Raw genomic sequence first — 15,690 nt, 5'->3', positions numbered from 1 at the left:
AATAATTCCGGTGAAGTCAGAAAAGACTTTGTTGATCGCATTCAAATCACCGACATTTATCACAGAAATATACTTGTACTCCGCCTCCATAACACAACAACAATTCAAAAAATAATCTCTTATAATTGGGAATCCAATGAAATGAATTGGTTTATTGGAACTAACTTTGGTCCCAAAACAATAATATTTTTTTGAGTTCAAACAGGCACCAGAATTAATTTCCATATACAACAATTAAATGGCACTTCTGATTTACAAATTAAGTAAGTTTGTCAAATGGTTCCAGCCCATTAACCATGGTCTCTTATCGGAAGGAAGCACGAAATTCAGCTCAAACATTTCCTTGGACATGTTACCTCTTGTGCAGAAACCCACCAGTTTTGCAACTATTTCAGCACTTTCTTCTACATGTCTTTGATCATAAGGATCTGTCCAAAGCTTGTTGACAAATTGCATCTTCCTCTGCTTCCCTTCAAGGGGCACATCCCATTTCATATATAATGTCTCCCTTTCTTCTGGCGTCAAACGTGATATCAATCTCTTGGCGAGAAATTCCCGTTCTCTTTTCAATGCTCTCATACTGCAATAACATGTAATATACATTCAATGAAAAATTCTCATTTATAATTCACCTAGTAGTGTTTGTGTGAGAGTGTGAAGTGTTTTAAATATTCAGAGAGGAGGAACCTTGATGATAGTGAGATAGTTGGTTCGTCGCCTCCAACATTAGGAGCTGGACTTGCATTGCCAAGTTCAGCTAGGTGTTGTTGCAACCAAGTCAAACGCCTTAGTTCGACTTCTACATATATTTGATCAGCTGGATCTCCCTTGAATAGCAAATAAAACTGGGTCCTGTGAATAATGGAGACATAACATGCATCCCATAATTCAAGGATTAGCTTCCGCTGTTCTTTAAATGTTACTTGCCACAAAACTTGAGGTTCCTCTGGTTCACCCATGTCCATTTCATCTTCTATGTTCTGGCCATTAGCTTCATTTGCCTCAAGCTCAAGTACCTAAATGCATCAAAATATAAGGACACGAGAGAAAGGCTAATGGAAACACAAGAAATGGAGAATTAAAGGAAGATTTGCAAATATAATCATCTACCTGGCAAACAAGTAACTGCTTTTGGTACTGCAGCTTGGCCACACGTTCTTTCAATTCTGTCACATATGCTCTTATACTTCTTACATTCTCCTCTGCTGCATTCTGAAACATTTTCTGCATTTTCTTCATGTTAACTGAACTAGAGCGACGGTAACCTGGAGTATTTTCCTTTGATGTAACGTCTCCTGCTTCCTCACTCTTTGAGGGAGTATCCTTCTCGGACTCTGGATGAATTTCTGTTGAAATGTTGTCATCATTCTCAGGGGCTTTATTTTCAATATCAGATTCCAAAACTTGTTGAGTAGTAGATAATGGTGAGCAGGGGGATCTAATAAAGTTCGGGCGATTAGGAGAGTTATTTGAACATAAAGGAAGCAGCTTTTTCCTTTTATGTTCCTTTTTATGCTTGGGGGATGCTTCATTGGTTATTAAAGTTTGAAAATTGTTAGGAAGAGACATCACCAACTTGTCTATAGACTTTTGCACATTCTCAAGCTGCTGCTCAAGATTTGCGATGGTGCTTCCTTGTGAATGAAGACGGGTAATCTCTTCCTTTAGATTAGCACTGACACTTTTGTTGACAGAAACCATGCTTCCAACTACAACTGCTTTAGGTGCTGGCTTAACGGAACGCATTTCCCTTATTTCTGATTGCAGCTTTGCAATTGTCTCAGCTGCATCTTGGTTACCTAACCTATGACATGCCACTTCTTTTTGTAATACTTCCAAAGCTCTGTTGGCTTCTTCGCCTAGCTGCTCTTGAAGGTGCTCCAGTTTGCGTATTTCATGCATAAGGGCAAAAGGAGCAGTGGATGATTGCCTCATGGACTGTCTTAATGACGTGTTTCTCACTCTTTCACACCCTAGCCCTGATTTCGGTGACGATAATGCACCAGTGAAAGATAAACATTTCTTGGCAGAAGAATGTGCTGGTTCAAGTGGCTTTGAAACCTGAAGTTATAAAAAATTGTCTTAAAATCAGTTGACATAAATTAAAAATCTGTGTGTGTGGCTGGGGGAGAGAGAAAGATGCAGACAGATTGAGACCTGCTGGTCTTCTTGAAGCTTTCTTCGTAACTCGTCGACTTGAGTTTGTGCTTGATCTCTCTGACGTTTCAGCTCTTCAATTTCCATTTCCATCTGGAATTATAGGCAAACAATATCAGTACTATGGTATTATTCTTGTTCCTAACAATCATTTCTATTCTTCAATTTACCTGTTGAATTTTCCAATCCTTTTCTTTAGATGGATCAGGAGTACGCAGCACTGCTTCCAGCCTCGCCACTTCCTTTTGCAAATGTTTAACAAGCTGCTTTTCTGGTACCACCTATACAAAGCATTTGAAAAAGATGATAAGCTTTGTTCTAGTAGTAAAAGGAGAAATATTGAAGTTAAAAAAAAAAAAAACAACAAGGGGACTATGACTTCTCGGTACTTACCATGTTTACTTGAGCATTGTTTGTAACTTCTTTAGCCCGAGTAGCAAAGTAGAGGGTATTTCGTGATTGCTCTACATGGGTTAATGCTGGACTCAAGGTACATATAATGGCAGTGCGTGCATTCCCACCAAGGGAATGTTGCAAAATGCGCGTGAGCTTTGAATCTCTATAAGGTATATGACCACTTTTTTTCCCCACACTGTAAATGATTATAGGAAAGAGGAAATCAGAAGAAGAAGAAGAAATCTCAAGAGGTAATTAGTTCTAATGGCACTGCAAAGGGATAACAACACGGTAACAACTTAATCAATTTCCTAAAAACAACACTGACTCTGACCTGAGCTTCCTGATAACAGTTGTAAGGGTCATAAGGCTAAGGTTAATATGGCAGCCTTCTTTGAGCCTAGTGCCATCTGCATGTGTCTGTGCAGCCCTCTCACTCCCAGCCAGATCAACAAAGTTCTTCATTCATTGACACAAACTAATCAGTCAATGAGAACTATGGTATCCATTTTAATATATATATAAGGAAACTGCAATTACCAGGGTCGCAACAAAAGATTTCACACAATCTGCTTCTTCGCGAAGAGTACTTTGAATTGTCTGCAATATACATCAAAAGGAAGAAAAGAAATGTTTACATGTTATCAATGACTGAAATAGAAGAAAAAGATCATCTTATATTCCAGCAAGGATTTTCACTATCACATACCAGTCTTATTATCTGGTGAGACCTTGAGCTGTTATCATTCAGAGCTGTTTCGCCCACCTGTCTTTGAGCTGCAAAACAAATAAACTTGATATATTAATCTGTTTGAATAAGGAAACATTTATAACTCATTGCGAGCCTAAGAGAGTATCATACCTTCACAAATGGAGATCAAATGTCTCAAGTGTTTGTCATCCTTTGCTGTTTCTTCCACCAATTTCTCAACCACAGTACCTTTCTACATTACACAAAGGATATTAAAATAAAGAATTCAAAATTTAGGACAAGGAAGCTACTGAATTGCATGTTTGTTAAATTGAATACGAAAAATGTTTACCTCGGGATCATCTAAAAGCTTCAAACTTCGACCAGGTTCTGAATTTAACAAGTCCCTTACATTCTCATTGTATATTTCTAGTCCAGATATTTTTATAGTGAAATTTCTCTCGGGATTCTGTAAATCATGGAAATAGAAAAAGATAAGCCTAAATTAACAACTTTTGAAATCCTATCCAATCTTTAAATACATAAATTACAACTTTAAAAGAATTTAGCAAACTTACCTTCATTATATGGTTATAAATATCATTGACAGCCTTCTCTGTGATTCCTCTCATTGTGTACGTCTTTCCACTACTAGTTTGTCCATAAGCAAAAACAGTAGCTACAACAAAAATAAGCATGCAGTGTGAGTCTCTATCAAAGACACAAATCACAGACGAGGTCAAAACACAATGATAATGATACAAATATCTAACATCGAATACAATACCATTGATCCCCATGAGTGCAGACAATGCGACATTCTTTACTCCTTCTTCGTATACTGCCTCGGTAAAAGAAGCAGGGCCAAAAACTTTGTCTGCAATGAGAAACCAATTTCATCAAAAACTAAGGGCCTAGGTGACATTAGTTAAAAATTATACATGGCTGAATAGATAATGTGGATACCAAAAGTAAAGGATGCCGGTTGAGTAGCACGTTCATTATGTGGCGGTTTATACACAATCGTATAATCATCAATGCAATCCCATGCCACCTGGTCTTTAGCCAATTGTTCCCTTCTGTTTAAAGGCCTTAATCTCACTGTCACCACAATCTTCTCTTCCCGAGCTCTCGGCCCTCCAGGAGTCGATACCGGTGTCCTATCTATCTTTGAGGCTGGCGTTCCAGGTGTTCTCACAGTCATCTTCTAAACAAGTCATAGTAAACACAAAAATCATCAACAAAATTGACATATTAGCCTAACAACATCGATAATTAAACATTTCATGCTCCTTATCATATGATCCAACTTGATTTATTAGATCTTAGATTTCCAATGTGACGTGAATTTTGCTAAAATTAAACTTCAAACAGAGAATTTCAACTTATTAAAATGAAAAAATTGCAGATTCTGTGAATTTTCTAAATTAAAATTAAAATTGAAAGTGAGATCTGATAGATTCAATAAAAAAGGAAACAAATTATCACGATCTTAATAAACTAAGAAAAACAATAAAATAGGAAAGTAAATAAAAGTTTAGATAGAAAAAATTAGCATAAATAGAAACTTCATCGATCGGAGAGTTCGAAAAGGAAATTGAAATGGAAACTCACATTAATCTGAGGAAGATTTGAATTGAATTCAACAAGATGAGTAAGTAAAATTGATTAAACTGAGAAAGCGTGCACGAAGATAGCGGAGAAGCTAGAAATTAGGGTTTGGATTTTGTACAGAGTAATTGCTTTCTTTCTCTCTCTCTAGTTCTTTGTGTAGTGATTATGGTTATTGAAATGGAACGAAAGAGTAATGGTTTGTGTGTGCTACTACGCTTCCATTTTGATTTGAATTTGGTGAAACTCTAACGGCTAGTTTCTCTTTTTTTTTGTTTTTTTCTTCGGAACTATTTACTTTATTACTGGTTTTAATTAATTGAGAAATATAAATATTAATTTAATTTAGTTATGCTTTTGAACTAACGTTTATATGATGGTAAGATTGTAGTAGGACCCGGGTTTCGAGATTCTAATCTAACGTTTTTGTGTTCTTTTGTTACAGCTGTTTTTTGTGATAAGTGAAGACAAAAAGGAAAAAGTGTTTTTCTTTGTGAAGTTTAAACTCATCTTATCTTATGTTTTATTTTTGTATGGTTTGTCAAACAATAAAATATATCTTTTATTTAACTAAACTAATAAAATACTAGTAAAATTTATTTAATATAATATAGATTTATTTAGATGTATTAGTTATTTAATTATAAAAAAAATAATATTAATTTAAATTTAATTGTATTAAATAATTATAAAAAAATAAATAAAAATATCTCTAAATGGAAAAAAGAAAAAAATGATATTTAAAAATAAGAATTGTGTGTCTCAAATAAATACAACTATTAATTAAAATAAAATAGGTATTATAGTAACCCGTGAAAAAAGACAAATTTTAATATTTGAAAAATAAGAATTTTGTCTCTCAAATAAAAATAATTGTTAATTAAAATAAATTAGGTATTTTGCTTACAATATCCCGTGAAAAAAAGAGAAATTTTAACATTTGAAAATCAAAATTTTGTGTATGCAACTATAATTAAAATAAAATAGATAGGTGGCAGGTGAACTAACTTAACAACTTCAGCTAAAAAATTATTTTTGTACTAATGACACCTTCAATATGTTGCTTTTGTTTCATTAGGATTTGACATTTTCTCCTTGCTTGATTATGAGAGTTATTTTTATCTCTAAGATGAACTTGAAACCATTCACTTTTTCTCCAATTTGTAAAGCCTTATATTATAAAGGCATCACCGCAATCTTGATATTCTTCAACACGTGACCTCATAAGATAACAATATAAACAATATGCAGAATTTCACTTTGACTATATTCCAACCAACTACCATATTTTAAATACCAATTTGATTTAAATTACGAGAGGTATCTCAAAATTTTCTTTGTGGAAAATTAATCACTTTTGGCTGACAAGAACCATTTTACAAATGATATCTTCTAATTTAATCTCAATCACTTGGATGATAATCTGACATTTTTACCTTAAAACTAGGATCCTTATAAAGTTTTTCTAATTCAAACTCCACAAATCTTTTTTTCTTGGGGGGACCCGATTTGAGGCTTCCAAATTCATTAAGTGTTTGAGAATTAGAAGTTAATGATTGCTTTGTTGTTTTTCTTTTGAAATATTTTTCCATTGCTTATTATTTTTAGAATTCTCTTTGCAGAATTACTTGAATTTTTCTATGTTTGAGAAATCATTTTTGAGTGCTCAAACGACCATTATTGAGTTTTCTTTAAAGAATTATTTGAATTTATCCTCGTTTGAGAAATTATTGCGATTGATTTTTATACCAGATACTACGAGTGATATTTATACCATATTCAAATGGTCTTTGTACCATCAGAAGATGCATTTCTCGACCGATTACCTATCGTGCAAGTAGTAATCGTAGAGTATAGAATTGAGTTGTTTTATCGTGGAGCCATCGTTGTTGAGTGACTACTTTGCACAATTTTGAACAGTGTCGCAAAATGTCTTCAAGAGAGCGACCTAATCCGCAACTCAATCCGATAATTTCTTCATTGGTAATTTTCAAAAATCGTGAATCAAGCATTTTAAGACGGAATACTTATTAGTGTTGTAGCTGAATTTGTTGCACATATTAAAGTGAATGATTTACATCTTAGGAAAGAAATCATCTTATGGATAGTGAATGATTATTATCTCTACAAAATCATATTATGAATAAACTTGCAAATAATCTATATGATTATTATACTTGGTGTGATACTACAAAACAAGTTTGAGAGGCTTTGAAAAAGAAATATGGCACAAAGAAATTGTAGCAAAGAAGTATGTTGTTAGGATCCTCCTTAAGAAGTAAATGGTATAGACGAAAGGTTTGTGGAGGCTCAATGTCACGAGCTTTAAGAGATTGATTATGACATCAAAACTGAAGGTATGTCTTTAGATGAACAATTAAATTGCTTTAATTATTAAAAAACTACCCCCTTGTTTTAAAGTTTTTTCTTAAGAAAAATTGACTCGCCAAAAAACAAAAGAATTTTAATTGAGAGTCTGATTACTCGCTTTTGAATTGAAGAAGAATCATAAAGATAATATCCAAAAGAAAAAGTCTTGGTTTTTTCAAACAACAAAAAAAAAATTTGATGTAGTTCTAAAGTCATTTGACAAATAATTAAAGAATCAGAACTACGATATTGTGAGTCAAATTAAGAATGAGAACCTTTTAAGGGACTCAATTTCTCCAATTTCTATGCAACAATCTTGTGTTGCCCCTAATGCATAAATTAAACTAACTAGTAAGCATTTTATTGCTTTGATCATTAAGATCAACATGATTGGTGAATTTGACGGTTGTTGGATAAACATTGAATCCTCTGGTCATGTCTGTTATGATCGTGCAATGTTTAAAACATATATGATTAAGAAAGTGTTGTTGGAAATGTTGTAGATATTGGAGAACTGAAGCTGAAGTCCCTACCTGAAAAGAATTTAATCTTGAAGGATGCCATTGATATTTCTAAGATTATAAAGGATATTGTTTTTGGTTTTTCTTCTGAGTAAGACAAGGTTTAGTCAGTCTATAGGGATAAATCTGTACACATCACTAAGAATGATATTCTTGTTAATAAAATTGAAAATCAATTTAGTAAAAAGGTTAAAAAGTTTCGTAGTGGTAGGGGAATTGGGTATGATTCTAGTTTACTTAATAAATTATATAAATAACATGGAATTGTACATGAAACGACTCCAATATATTCTCTTGAAATGAATGGTAAAACAAAGAGAAGAAATATAAATCTTATTGAACTAGTTGTTGCTATTATGTTGAATTCTGGTGTTACATCTCATTAGTGGAGGAAAATTTAATTAACTGTTTGCTATGTCCTGAATAAAGTTCTTTAATAAAAAATAAGATCTCTTCTTAAAATTCAAACCAAAATAAACTGCATTAAATTGGATTGATTTAAATCAATTTTTTCTCTCTAAATTGTTATCTAAGACTAGACCAAATCACATACACTTTTATTTTTGGATTGAAAGAGTTTTAATTTTCAAAATTAATTCCAATTGCAATGGAAACGCCCATATGTAGGTTTATGTTTTCTTTCAAATTCTAAATCTCATGAGTTGAATCCAAACATGCACACACATTATGAAATAGGGTTATTCACTGTTAGGTTATGTTAACGAGTGTCCCGAAAGCACTCTTTAAGAATATCAAATAAAAAAATATTATTTAAAAAAGTCAATTATTTTGATTTTCAAAGCATTATGTATATATATATATATATATATATATATATATATATATATATATATATATATATCTTACTATTTTAAACACTTGAAGAGTATCTGAAATACTCGTTAGCATTTCCCGTTAACTATATAATAATTATCTTGGAGACGATGTCACATCTAGAATGAAGTTGGTACCTCTTAATGATGAAAAATTAATGAACTTTATTGATTAGAAAAAAAAATAGTATAATCAATGATAGTTATAACAGACTTTGTAAGGCTTGTAATTCTACGACTAATTACACCTGGTCAAAGTTAAATATGAGATACCAACAAATGAGATAAATATAGATTAATACTCTTATCATATATTGGGAATAGTGAAATTTTTATTAATTAGATAATTGAATTGAAAAAAGTGTATTAAAAATTAAAATGAGTCATTCATTTTGCGACATAATTTTATTTCAAATGAATCACTTGTTGTGAAACGGAAGAAGTATGATCCATCTTATCATGACCTAAAATAACAAGAACAATATCTTGTTGCAATAACTAATCATGATAATATTATTATATTTTGTTGCGATAACTAATCACGATAATATTAATAATATTTAACCCTTTGTAGGGCAGAGAATATAGTTATCTTAAATCTTATGAATATGTTATTAAACTAACTCATGTCGGTAGGATTGCATTGTCTCCTAACTAGACAGCTCTAAGAACATATTCTTTGGAAGAGTCACATTACCAACTTGCCCTTCACACTATAACGAAAGAGACCCTAGTATTCAAAGTATGTAAGGAAAAATTGTTATACCACCAATCAATCAACATTCTGCATTAAGTTTAGTACTATTTTTCAACACATGTTTTTGAAATTCAACCATAACATTTATTTCATTTCCAATTAAAACCAAACTGTCTCATTATTTGAGGTTGTCCATCGACATCCCGTGCATAACATGTCATCAGCCACATAGTAGCGGTCATGCCATCATCATCGACCCTTTTAATGGCATTGACACTTACACTTCTATTAGCTCCATTCATACTTTTCCAAATGCTACACATTAATGCAGCCAAATATTAGTAGCATCTTAAATAAATAAGTGTTTGGACCGTGTATCAATTACGAAAAGGGACAACATTTGATATAAAATAAGTGGATTATTTTTCCTTACCAAACATATAATCTTTTTGGTAAGTTTTATTCCAGTCGTTTAAATTGATCAAACGGTTGATCGCATCCAACACCTCATCACACAATTCAGTTGCTAATTAATTCTCCTATTTAAAGAAAAGAACATGTCATTTCTCAAGTATTCAAATCATTTTTCATTCAAATTTCATTTTTCATTCAAATTTCATTTTTCACTCACTAACTTGAGCATCGGAAGCTTCGAACCACCGCAACAAAATGTGAATCCACTCTTTCCGGTCAATTCTAGTTCTAGTACGGAACATTGGCGCTGTTAGTGGGAATTAACTTTTGATTCCTGTGATTTTCCAGGATTAAACTTCTTTTGATTCAGCTGAATCTCCTCTGATAAAAACCGAAATCTCCTCTGATAACCATGATTAAATATGTTGTAACAGAAAACAAATGTATGTACAGTGTACCAAGTAAGCAACCTCAAACACTCATTATTCCAGAAATCCTAAAGAAGTTGAAGGAAAACAGAAGCAGGAAGTTAAACGTTGGAACTTAGGTAAAAGAACAATCAAACATGCAAGGCCAACGTCAACGAATGAAGTCACCTGAAGTTGATACAATGCTTGAAGAAAAATGTTTCCAGAAAAGAGCAACAAAAAAGCATAAACACTCTCTTTTCCATGTCAATAACAGTTGAAATGGCAAAATAACGCTTCAAAAGTCGTTTATACCCTATTTGAGCAATGAGGATCGTACGATCACTTTGCACTACCAATGGTGGAGATTTTTTCGAAACGATCCAAAAAGCGTTATAGTGCCCTTAAAAAAGTAGGAACATTATTACTGACTAGCGAGAGAGATATGTCAACCATTGCCAATATCACGTTGTGTCTTACAAGAAAGACATTTAATGTACTTGTTCTAAAAAAGCGCCGACTTCCCATCAAAAACTTCCACGTCCTCGGGTTTCGTGGTCGTGCAGAGAGACATGTTACAAACATTCACCCTACAAAGCATAATCAATGGCTTAGGGGCATCTGTTTCGGACCGCCTAAAGCCCAATAGCAATGAAGGGCAACGTTTAACACAAAATAGGTGGACTCTTTTTCCCCACCAAGCTGGTAATCTCTCTCACAAACCTTATCTTAGGCGTCGATATTGATTTGACGATTCACCACATCACGCCTCATCGCACGCGTTTGATTGCTAATCAATCCTCATATTTAAAGAAGAGAACGCAACATTTCTCAGGTATTCAAATCTTTTTTATTCAAACTTCTTTTTTCATTCTCTTCCTGACTTGAGCGATGGAGTACTAACATTGATGGTCGGCCCTAGTTCCAGTACAGAACACTAAGCATGAAGAATATATTCAAAAGAATAAATATTGCATATCGATTCAGACGACCCGCCATCTATATGCACCAAGTTCAATAGTTATAAGCATGAAAGAGTGTATTAAATCTCATGTAGATTTTGAAACAAGAGAATATTACAAACTACCTTCTTATTTTCTCTCTTTATTTCACCACACCATTGTAACAAGTTGTTTATCATACATACATTTATTTATATAGAACCAAACTTGTACCTTGTTCTGCACAAAAAAATTACATATTTCACTCATTCTTTCTAAATCACAACATAACTACAGTAAATATTCAAGTCTGAAAAACTCAGCCATTATTGAACAGAAAAAAAAGGCTTGGATTGTATTCCACCTATATTCCATGGGAAGCTATAGCCTTAGCCATCTTTGCCGTTTATCTAGCTCTTTCTCCCTTTCCATTGGGACCTTTTCCACTTATGTGACACTTTTTATCTACCTACAAAACTCTCTTCTTTTTCACTTCTAATTATTATTTTCACTCTAGCAACAATCTCTATTTCATTCTTCAATTGAGATATCACCTCATATTTTGTGCTACTTAGAGGTGTAACACAAACCCACGTTAGCAGTCGCAACAATCGGCAGATTATACCAAGTTTGTGTCGAGCAACGAACATTTAAACTTAAGGCTAACAGCTTTAGGATTTAGCCATGAAAATGTAATGGTATAAGTCGAGTCATTTGGTTCACTTATGGTATGTGCCATGCGACACAAAGAACTTATAATCCGGGTGATTCACTTGAACCTGCCTTAACCAGTTATCTGCAGCCTGCAAGAGCGAATTCGCTAACTGATTGTCACCAACTCCATTTTTCATCCAAATAGATCCCTTTAACTTATAAGACGCCATTGCGAAAGTTGATAAGGATATATTTGCTACACCATCTATGTCATTGGGATAAAGCAATACCGGAGCATGAGCACCCCCATTTCCTGAAGGAATCAAAACAAATTATTAAGATATACTAGTGGTAAAAGGTGTGAAAAATATTAACAATGCATGAGTAGATCTAATAACTATGTCGCAAAATAAGTGATGAATGGTAAGCGAAAACTTCAATGCCCCTACAGTTCAAGCATAGGGTTAAAGTTCCATGATTACCTGTCAATGGTGTATGGAGTGTATGATAAGTAAGAAAACAAGCATCTAAATCTTTCAATGTTTGACCTGATGGTATTCGATATATAGGGTACCTAAGCAATAGCATTGCAGAATGTTAGAGGGCACAATAGAGATTCATGTCCAAATAGCTACACAAAAGAGATTCGTATCGATTGAGTTCAATTTATTATTCTCACCATGCCACAGACAACCAACTGGCTGGCAATAAATCACAACTTCTCAACGACTTGAGGCAAGGATAGTGGCGCGCAAGATCTAGTATCTGTCAAAATACAATCGGATATATGATGAGATAAATTACTCAAAATAACAGCAAATAAGCCACGCATTAAGTAAAATCGACACTCGCCTTGTCAGCCAATGGCACACGGCCATAGGGAGGTTCTTGATCAAAATACTCGAAAAGAAGATCTTGAGGATTCCCAGTTTCACTTTCATCGCTAGAAAATCCCTCTTGTACAGATAGTCTGCTCATTCGTAAAGAAGCATCACCTGTTTGACATTGACTACTTCTTTGTGTTATAGAATGTTTAGTCCTTTTTCCAAACTCACTATCACTGCTTCCGTCGCTACTTGAATCTCTGTAGTAATCACTGTCACTATCTTCACCAATGCATCTAATGACAAAAGAAAACGAAATATAGTTACTCTGAAATGGAAAATATACAAAGCATGACTTTACCTGTGAAGATGAAAATACCTTGGCTTAGAAATTGAGTTCTTAGCTGATTGACCATATAGTTGAATTGCCGACAAATAAGGAACATAATATTGTACAACAGATTCTCTTTGATCAAGTAACAAAGGAACTCCTGCTCCATAGGCACTCCATTCCTTGAAAGATTCCCAGAGATCATTCAACGCAAAGTATGATCGATACTCTACATCACAAGTCTTCCAATCTCTCATTGTTGTCTACATCAAAAACATAACAAAAACAAGTCCCAAGTAAGTTATTTTTTTGAAAGCTTGATATTCGGCTTTGCGACCAACTAATCCAAAGGAACCAATCTCACTGCCAACTAGCGGAGGGCCTATTTAAAGCCAGAGCTTTTGCGCTGTATGCATTGGCCCAACACAAGGTTTGATAGCAGCTACCGGAATTCAAACCTGAGAACTTACCAGGATTCAAACCTGAGAACTTGAGAGGAGCATACTCTCAGTACCCAAGTCTTCACCATCAGACCAACTCTGACGGATTAAATAGCTGAATAAGCAAGGCTTAGGTCCTATTTGGTTAAACAACTTAATTAAGCGCTTATGTATAAGTTGTTCCCATAAGCTATCCTATCTCAAAGAGTTTATGAAATTAAGCAAATAACAAATCATGACTACATCATAAGTTATTTCCGTAAACTCTCTCAAATAGTCTTGCAATTGTTTAACCTGGTATATTAGCTCAAACAAATCAATCAAAATAAATTGCTCCTATGAAGGAGTTCAGATCCAGAAACTAACATAGCAACCAACATTAACCTATTCCAACAACAGCTACAAACTGAGAAACAGACCAAAAACAGTAAACAAAGGTTGTTGTACTTGTAAACTCCAAATCCAACCAAGCACAAATCAAACACTCTAAAGACAAAACATAACCATAATTGAATAAAAAACAGATAAAGATCAACAACCTTAGAGAAAAACTGAGCTGGAACTAAAGGTGTTGTTGACTCCAAGAATCTATCAATGTTACTTGCAGACTCAACAGAAGAACAAGAAGATGGTTTGTCCAAAGAGCAGGAATCTTCATTCAGATTCCTATTATCAGAATCAACAACTCCACTCTTTGTAACAGAATCTTCACTCTTACTTCCACCACACTTATCTCTCTGAGTTTTCTTACGCTGATTTTGATTCTGATTCTGATTCTGATTCTTCCTAGCTTTCACCGGAATATAAAACCGATCATCACCACGAACACCATTAAACTGCAGAGAAGTCCCAAACATTTTCCAACAAAAAATCAACACGACCCAGATTAAAAAATCTATTCTTTTTTCATTTTTTCAATGAAAAACAAACAAAACTCATAAAAATCAAAACTGGGTCAACACTATAAGAGTATGAGTGAAGAAAAAGGAGATCAAAGGAAAGATTGTTGTGAAGAGAAGAAGGGGTAGGTGAGTGAATTGATGGAGTGAGAGAGAGTTTGAATGAATATGAAAGGAACTATGCGTGATGTGGAGGATTGTATAGAGAGAAAGGAAGAGAAGGTTGTGTAGTAGGAAGTTTGGAAGAGAGAAGAAGACAAGGAAATTTTGGTGTTACATGTCGGGGGATAGTATTGTTTCTTAGTATTTTGTACTTGATGTTGGTGGGTCCAATTCAAGGAATGTGATTTTCGTGTGTAAATTTTATTTGACAAAAGAACTTTTAGTGGGTAAAAAAGATTATTAAATGACTATTTTTTTTAAGTGATTAAAGCTTTGGGTTAAATTTGAATAATTTAATCAATCGTTAATTGGTTCAGTGCTAATTGACGTTGGATTTGATAGAAATAACCGCGGTTCGATCTTCTGTAACTGTGATTGAGAGGGGGTTTGATCCACTTGGTACTAGAGTTGATCCCTCTAATCGGATTATACCCGTGGTGATAAAAAAAATTGAATAATTTATAAAACCTCATATGTGTAAGTAAGACTTGTTGATAAAATTCAACCAGGATGTTTTTGGTAAAAAAATTCATAGAAAGAATCATGTAGAAGTTATTTTATTTTAATTTACAATTATATTTATTTTAGTCACAAAATTCTTATTTTTAAATGTTAAATTTTTTTGTCTTATTTGAGACATAAAATTTTCATTTTCAAACGTCAATTTGTTTCCTTTCTCCATTTTACAAATATTTAAATTTATATTATTATTTTATAATTAAATAAATTATTTCAAATTTACATGTATATTTAAATATAATCTATATTATATTAAATAAATTTATTCACACGAATGCTTGATATTTTGTTAGTTTTATATTATAGTTAGAAAATTATGAGTGTAATTTAATTAATAATATGTTTGTTGTTGTTGTTAAAATTATTTGATATTTTTGTTGTTAGAAATATTGTTGTTTTTGTTGAGTATTACTAGGTCATATAAAAAACATTTATTATTTGGACTTTATATATATTTAGAAAAATAGGAAGCTAATACACATTATTATTCAAAATACATACTTTTTAAAATAATAGTTAAATACAATTAATCAATATATTTTAGGAGATATTTTATTAAATTTAATGTAAAAGGGTCCTGACAGTAAAATTTTAATCAAATGAGAAAAAATATATATTTGCCTATTTTTTTAATAATCAAGACTAATTGAAATGATTATATTAATAATGCATTAACTATTAGTACATTTGACTATTATTTTTATGATTGATTATATTTGACTTTTAAAAACTAACACACATGTAGCCCAATATGAACATCTTAATTAAAGACCAATAAGTATGAACAATTTAATTAAGGTTTTGAGTTTTGACTATAATTAGG

The 15,690-nt window shown here is 32.9% G+C and overlaps 2 protein-coding genes across 2 annotated transcripts; both read right to left on the bottom strand.

The window, feature by feature from the left end:
• Positions 1-103: 103 nt before the first annotated feature.
• Positions 104-5,065, bottom strand: LOC131594384 (kinesin-like protein NACK1). Its single transcript, XM_058866500.1, has 15 exons — positions 4,859-5,065; positions 4,211-4,451; positions 4,032-4,121; positions 3,823-3,923; positions 3,597-3,713; positions 3,416-3,497; positions 3,263-3,330; positions 3,094-3,153; positions 2,888-3,012; positions 2,551-2,749; positions 2,328-2,438; positions 2,158-2,250; positions 1,111-2,061; positions 688-1,016; positions 104-580 (listed from the first exon to the last, which is right to left on the bottom strand). Exons 2-15 carry the CDS (start codon positions 4,446-4,448, stop codon positions 253-255), a joined length of 2,892 nt encoding a protein of 963 aa, XP_058722483.1. The 5' UTR covers positions 4,449-4,451; positions 4,859-5,065; the 3' UTR covers positions 104-252.
• Positions 5,066-11,173: 6,108 nt separating this feature from the next.
• Positions 11,174-14,464, bottom strand: LOC131594383 (uncharacterized). The gene is made up of 6 exons (XM_058866499.1): positions 13,827-14,464; positions 12,896-13,110; positions 12,545-12,812; positions 12,372-12,457; positions 12,175-12,266; positions 11,174-12,005 (listed from the first exon to the last, which is right to left on the bottom strand). The coding sequence occupies exons 1-6, from the start codon at positions 14,142-14,144 to the stop codon at positions 11,758-11,760; spliced, it is 1,227 nt and encodes a 408-aa protein (XP_058722482.1). The 5' UTR covers positions 14,145-14,464; the 3' UTR covers positions 11,174-11,757.
• Positions 14,465-15,690: the final 1,226 nt, after the last annotated feature.

The sequence above is a fragment of the Vicia villosa genome, linkage group LG4, assembly GCF_029867415.1.
Source record: "Vicia villosa cultivar HV-30 ecotype Madison, WI linkage group LG4, Vvil1.0, whole genome shotgun sequence".
In the NCBI taxonomy this organism is placed as follows: domain Eukaryota; kingdom Viridiplantae; phylum Streptophyta; class Magnoliopsida; order Fabales; family Fabaceae; genus Vicia; species Vicia villosa.
The sequence above is the reverse complement of the archived record's forward strand: the minus strand, read 5'-3'. Positions and strand labels throughout refer to the sequence as shown.

Coding starts and splice junctions, on each gene's coding strand:
- LOC131594384 (XM_058866500.1), bottom strand. CDS start 4,448: ATGACTGTGAGAACACCTGGAACGCCAGCCTCAAAGATAGATAGGACA. Junction 3,924..4,031: donor TGCACTCATGGGGATCAATG/GTATTGTATTCG, acceptor TTTTTGTTGTAG/CTACTGTTTTTGCTTATGGA. Junction 3,013..3,093: donor AATCTTTTGTTGCGACCCTG/GTAATTGCAGTT, acceptor CAATGAATGAAG/AACTTTGTTGATCTGGCTGG.
- LOC131594383 (XM_058866499.1), bottom strand. CDS start 14,144: ATGTTTGGGACTTCTCTGCAGTTTAATGGTGTTCGTGGTGATGATCGG. Junction 12,267..12,371: donor AGTTGGTTGTCTGTGGCATG/GTGAGAATAATA, acceptor GCTATTGCTTAG/GTACCCTATATATCGAATAC. Junction 12,006..12,174: donor ACTCCATACACCATTGACAG/GTAATCATGGAA, acceptor TGATTCCTTCAG/GAAATGGGGGTGCTCATGCT.